Source organism: Trichechus manatus, unplaced genomic scaffold, assembly GCF_000243295.1.
Source record: "Trichechus manatus latirostris isolate Lorelei unplaced genomic scaffold, TriManLat1.0 scaffold00044, whole genome shotgun sequence".
Taxonomy (NCBI): Eukaryota; Metazoa; Chordata; class Mammalia; order Sirenia; family Trichechidae; genus Trichechus; species Trichechus manatus.
This window is the reverse complement of record NW_004443980.1, coordinates 1,942,186-1,948,370: the sequence shown is the minus strand read 5'-3', so window position 1 is coordinate 1,948,370 and position 6,185 is coordinate 1,942,186. Positions and strand designations below refer to the sequence as shown.

The window sequence follows — 6,185 nt, the reverse complement described above, 5'->3', positions numbered from 1 at the left end:
TTCTTGGATGGCCAGCTTTTCATCTTTCATGATATTGGGGAAGTTTTCTGTCAGCAGTTCTTCAATGATCCTCTCTGTGTTTTCTGTTTTCTCCCTCTGTTCTGGAACTCCGATCACTTGAAAATTTTTGCTTTTGATTGTATCCCACATAATTCTCAAGGTCTCTTCATTTTTCTTTGTTCTTTTTTCTGAGTTTTCCTCTAACAGAGTTGTATCCAAGTGTTTGTCTTCAATTCTGCTGATCCTGTCTTCCAACACCTCAAATCTGCTCCTCAGCCCTTCTATGACACTGTCCATCTCTGAAATCTTGTTGTTTATCTTTTGGATTTCTAATTATTGTTTTTGTATAATTTCTAGTTGTGAATTTATTTTCGCATTTTGTTTCTGCATTATTTTTCTGAATTCTTCCATTTTTTTGTCTGTATTTCCCATGAATTTGCCTGCCTTTTCCATGAATTTCTCTATTTTTTCCTCATTTTTGTCTGCTTTCTGCTTCAACTCTTGGATAATTCTGAGTATTAGAGGTTTGAATTCCCTATCAGGTAGTTCTAGTGCCTTTTCTTCTACTGGAAAGTCAACTGGTATTTTATTTTGGACACCTGCTGGAACCATCCTGTCCTGTTTTTGTAAATGTTTTGGTATTGTCTGCTGTCTTTGGGGCATTCAATAGTTATTTTTCTTGTTTATTGATTGTAGATTTGTTTGTTTCATCGTTTTTTTTTTTTGGTTATGTCTGAGCAGGTGGGCTGTGTGTTCTTTCTTGTTTGCCTGTCTCTGGGCACAATACTTTTTGCCTCCTTCTCCAGTTAGCAGGGTCAGTCATTCAGCTATGGTACAGCAGGGAAGGTCTAGCTGAAGAGGAGTTGCTGGGATGGGTTGTTTGTGGCACTTACTACAGCCACCAGGGCGGGTCGGTAATCAGTGCAGGGTTGGTTCCGGTAGGCAATGCCTGTGCTGCTTGGTGGTGTGATGTTCAGCGCACGGTGCAGGTAGGCATGATGGAGGGGGTAAATTGTGATGTGTGGAGCTAAGATGGGTATGGGAGAGAGGAGAGAAGAACAAGAGCCAAAAACATGCAAACAAACAAAAAAGAGTGCTAGGGGAGCTTGCCATTGGAGTGGAGAGATGAGAGACTATGAAATGGAGAAAAATAAAAAGAGGAAGAAGGAAAAAAAGAAAAGAATGAATAAATAAGAATTAGAAAGAAAAAATAAAAAAAAGCTCCCAGAGATCCCACCGGTGCAGCTATGATGTCTGGGGAAGTTGTTCCCAGGTGTTGAAGTACAGCCCGGCTAGAAGACGTAGAGGTGTCACTCAGTACTAGGTATTCAGGGTACAGGAAGATAAGGAAGGTATAGAGAGATGAGGAACTGAGTAATGAAGAAAGACAAAAATGGAAAAAGAGGGAAAAGAAAACAAAACAAATTAAAAAAAAAAAAAAAGAGCAAGAAACCCCTCCAAAAAACAAGAAAAAAAAAGCCCACTTAAAAAAGAAATGCTCTCAGGGATCCCTCTGTGCATCTGTGCAAGCTAAAGGGGTAGGTCCCAAGCCGCACAGCACTGCCTGGTCAGAACGGGCTGCCAACTCAAGAAAAGAAAAAGAAAACAAACAAACAATTCAAAACAAACAAACAAAAAAAAGCCCTGGGATCCCACCAACATGGCAGCATGGACTGGGAAGCAGTTCCACACTCGAGCGGAGCTCCACAGCCCCTCAGGAAGAACCAAAGATGGCACATGGAGCCGGGTGTTTGAGCAAAAGGAGGGGGAGGTAGTGAGAGGTAAGGAAGAAATCAAAAGAAGTGGAAAAAAGCAACACCAGCAGCCCACAAATTGCTCTCAGGGAGTCGTCCAGTGTGGGTGGGTGGAATCCAAGCAGCCGGTGCTTCCCGGCCAAGAGACTGGCCGTGGGAAGCAGAGTTGGCTGAGTGGGGGTGAGGAAGAGTGGGGGGTGGGAAAGCGTATGTCACCAGTTACCGGTTTTTCTGTCTCCTGCTGGAAGCTCCATGAAGCTGCTTTCTCGTACCCCCTATTTGCTGGTCTCTGATAGGAGTCCAAGATGGCGGATCTGTGCTGCATTAGCTGATAGGGGACCTCTGCATGTATGTCTCCTTGCTCTCTGTTCTCTGTCAGTTTCTCATTCCATTTGGTGCTTGGCTGAGTTCTTTATCTCTTCATTTGATGTTTAGGGTTCCAGGATTGCTGCTTTCTCTGTTTGACTTAGTTTTTCTGATCTTTGCTGTGGAGGGACGGTGTGGTGCTTCTGCCTAGAGCACCATATTGCCAGAAGTCTTGAGAGACAGTTTTGCTGGATATATAATTCTTGGCCGGCAATTTTTTTCCTTCAAGTCTTTATATATATCATTCCACTACCGTCTTGCCTGCATGGTTTCTGCTGAGTAGTCAAGCTTAGTCTTACTGACTGTCCTTTGTAGATGGCTTTTTTTTATGCCTAGCTGCTCTTAAAATTCTCTCTTCATCTTTGGTTTTGGCAAGTTTGATTATAGTATGTCTTGGTGACTTTCTTTTGGGTATCTACCTTATGAGGGGTTCGATGAACATCTTGGATGGATATCTTCTGATTTTTTGCGATATCAGGGAAGTTTTCTGCTAACAAATCTACAACAATTCTCCCTGTGTTTTCTGTTATCCACCCTCTGTTCTCGTACTCCAATCACTTGTAGGTTATTCCTCTTGATAGAGTCCCCCATAATTCTTAGAGTTTGTTCATTTTTTTTAATTCTTTTATCTGATTTTTCCTCAAATAAGTTGGTGTCAAGTGCTTTATCTTCAGTCTCACTAATTCTAACTTCTGTTCCCTCAATTCTGCTCCTATGAGTGTCTATTGAGTTGTCTAATTCTGAAATTTTATTGTTAATCCTCTGGATTTCTGTTTGATGTCTCTCTGTGGATTCTTGCAGCCTGTTAAATTTGTCATTATGCTCTTCTCTAATCTTCTTAAGTGCCTCTGTTGCTTTGTCTGTGTGTTCCTCCACTTGTTCTGGATTTTGACTGATCTCCTTCCTGATCTCTTGAAGAGATCTGTATATTAATCTTTTGTATTCTACCTCTGGTAATTCCAAGATGTTCTCTTCCTCTGGAAAATTTCTTGATTCCTTTGGGGAGCTTGCTGGCACCATCATGGTATGCTTCTTTATGTGATTTGATATTGACTGTTGTCTCCAAGCCATCAATAAGTTATTATATTTATTTATTTTATATTTGCTTACTGTGTCCTAGCTTCTTGTTTTGTTTTGTTTTGATATGCCCAAATAGGCTACTCCTGTGAACTAGTTTGATTATTGGCACCTTTGAAGCTCTAACGTCCTGTCACCAGGTGGTTAGATCTGTTACTAAGTATGTGAGCTCAGGATTCTGTTTACTTTTCTTGTATGGATTCAGCTTAGATGTCCAGCTAGTCAGTCACCAAGTGTTGGTGCAGGGTATCACCTACATGATTGGTGTAGGCACAGGTATCTGGCTGTAGTAGGTGGTCACGCTCTGAGCAAGGCAGGGGGCTGAGGGCTGTCCCTGAGTGTCTGGGAGGAAAATGTGTCCCTGTCCCCTGGAGTGCATAGTTGGGTTGGTTTTGCATCTGGACTATGAGCACCCAGTGCTATTGGCTGTAAGGACTGAGAGGCACTGCTTATTTTTGGACCACTGTCACATCTGGCTAGGTGGTGTGGGTGGAGCCACCAGTCCTCAGGCCCCTGATTTGGGTAGGCGAGGACCCTGCTTAATGGTCAGAGCAGTGTCAAATGTCATGAACCTGCCACTTCACCATACAGCTGATACAGTTGAAGTTAGGCTTTAGTTATATACCCTGTTGTACTGTGGTAATGAGGACCTTCGCTGTTGCAGTGGGCCCACAGAGGTCTATGCAGAGGTGAAAGGCATTCAAAGTCCATGGACCCCTTATGCCTGTGCCTAGGCAAAGGAGCTGTGCCTACCCTGAGTTCCCGGCTTAGGGTAGCTGGCAGATTATTTTTTCCTGTTTGTTAATTTGTTCCCTTTCCAAGGCCAAGAGAATGGCTCAGGACGTGTGACGGGTCCTACATCCAGCCCTGGGGACTCGGCAATCACTGAAGCTGGCTGGGGACCCCGTGCAGGGCAGGGAGGAGGCAGGTAAACAGCAGAGAGGTTTTTCCCAAAGTGGGTGTTTTTTGATCTACGCGGTAGGTCAGACTCATGTACTTATCTTTTGCCTATTGAGTGCCGCTTTTCACTGGTTCTGGAGGCTCAGGTAGACTGTCTGCAGTTTGATCTCTCCCAGTGTGGAAAATGCCTCCCAAGCCCCACTGCTTGCCTCTCCACACAAGCCAGCCTGTCTGGCCTAAAGTTTCCAGGCTTCCACCAGATCAGGTCTGGCAACTCCTCACTGCTTCCGAACCATCTCTCCCTCCCCCTGCCACTCAATCCAATTCCTCATCTTTGCTTTTGATATTCAGGAATCCTAGATTGTCATATATAATTTATTCACTTGTTGTTTTGGGTTTTGTTGTAAGAGGGACCACAGGAAGTGTCTGACTACTCTGCCATCTTGGCCCCACCTCTGCAGTGAAGAATCTTAAGACATGTTTTCCCCCTGTGCTAATGCCTGTTGTGCATCTTTTATCGTTAGCCCTACCAGTTCTTTGTTCATCAAGAGCTTGGGAATGAAGCATGAGGCTAGGAGCAAAGCTGCATTTCCTAGGGTAGATCTCTGTTGGGTCTTGTCAGCCTGGTTTTTCCGCAAAGAATTTGAAGATTTGTCAAAATCCAAGTTGTGAGCACCAGGCATTCAGTTCTCCATCTTAAACATCCAGACTTATCTGCCCAGCTATGGTACCTTTTCATCAGTGTGTCACAATTTGACACATTATGAACGTTAAGGCCTCTCTAGCTCTTGACAAGATTCTCACATTCTTTGGTACAAAACACTCACGGGAGAGGTGAGAATATTAAGTAAAGGTTTAACTTAGTTGTCATTGGGTCTACTGGAAAGAACGATTGTCGAAAATGAAGATCTTGTCCTAAGTCTTCTCCAAGGTGACCTTAAGCTAATCATTTACCTCTCTGTCCTTCCGTCTCCTGCCGGCTGCTTGCTTTGTAGAGCTGCTCTTGTGTGCATAGAATGAGATAGTTGAGTGCAAAGCAGGGAAGAACACGCAGCTGTGCAAAGATGGCAATAATAGAATGACATCATCTCTGTATTCATACGTGGGCTTTAAAGCAGCCCAGGAGGGGAATGGAGCAGGGTTCTGGCTGCAGTTGGCCTCCTAGAGGGGACTCTCACCTGTGACCACCTCGCCTTGCTTTCACCATTCAGACTGTCCAGGCAGCCAGCAGTCACTGGATGCCCGCCGTACCTGGTGCATACACAGTCTGCATTTAGTGTTGAGAGACGGCCTAAGGGGCTGGGTCATGTAGCTGCCCAGTTATAGCCCACATCACCAAGGCTCCTTTTGGGAAGTGGTGTATACCTTAGCTCCCTAGATATCTGGCAAAATGTGAAGGAGCTCATAAAATGTCAAGCCCTTTGCAAGCATCTGCTGCTCCATTTGGCCTCTGTGTGAGGTGACTGCTGGGTCCAAATTGCGCATGATTGCTCTTTGTTTTAAATGGTTTGATGTAAGTGTCAAGGTGATGTTTGACACCACTTCACTGCTCTAACGTTGCAGAAAATAAAGTTGTCTGATGAGCCTGTAGAAGCAAAAGAAGATTATACTAAGTTTAACACTAAAGATTTGAAGACTGAAAAGGTACGTGTGTCCAGGGCAATGGCATGCTCTCTGTACACCTGGGTACCACTGTCTGAGCACATCAAGGGACGGTGGTGCGCTGTATGGCGCTCTTGCAATCCTGACCATGCAGAATGAGCGACTTGCATTTCCCTGACTTAATAATTAATTCAGAGTTGTGCACAGCAGTGAAAATATTAGGCAAGTAAGACTTTTTACAAATCAAAGAAATGCGATGTACTTAGCATGAGTGTGCCTGAGCTTTGCTATGTATTCTTAGAGTGGTAGGGTGGGGCGAGAGAGGGAGCAGCCACAAGGTAATTGTTTGCCAACCCTACTGCCCAGAAGCTTCCCAGAAATCATGATGCTGACAAAATTATTAATCCACCATTCAGCAATAACCTCAGCAAATGTTCTGATGATATTTCTTCTTGAGTTTTATGCATGCAATATACATACAGTATA

General features: G+C 44.1%; 1 protein-coding gene across 5 annotated transcripts in view; it reads left to right on the top strand.

Moving 5' to 3' along the window:
* The window catches only part of RNASEH2B (ribonuclease H2 subunit B), a 142,383-nt gene that overhangs the window by 114,139 nt on the left and 22,059 nt on the right, over positions 1-6,185 (top strand). For 3 of the 5 annotated variants that reach the window (XM_023731529.1, XM_023731525.1, XM_023731526.1), the window contains one exon: positions 5,661-5,741. The exons of the other annotated variants lie outside the window; for them this stretch is intronic. In XM_023731529.1, coding sequence (XP_023587297.1) covers positions 5,661-5,741 — 81 coding nt within the window. The remainder of the gene's footprint in view (positions 1-5,660; positions 5,742-6,185) is intronic. 5 annotated transcript variants of the gene reach the window in all.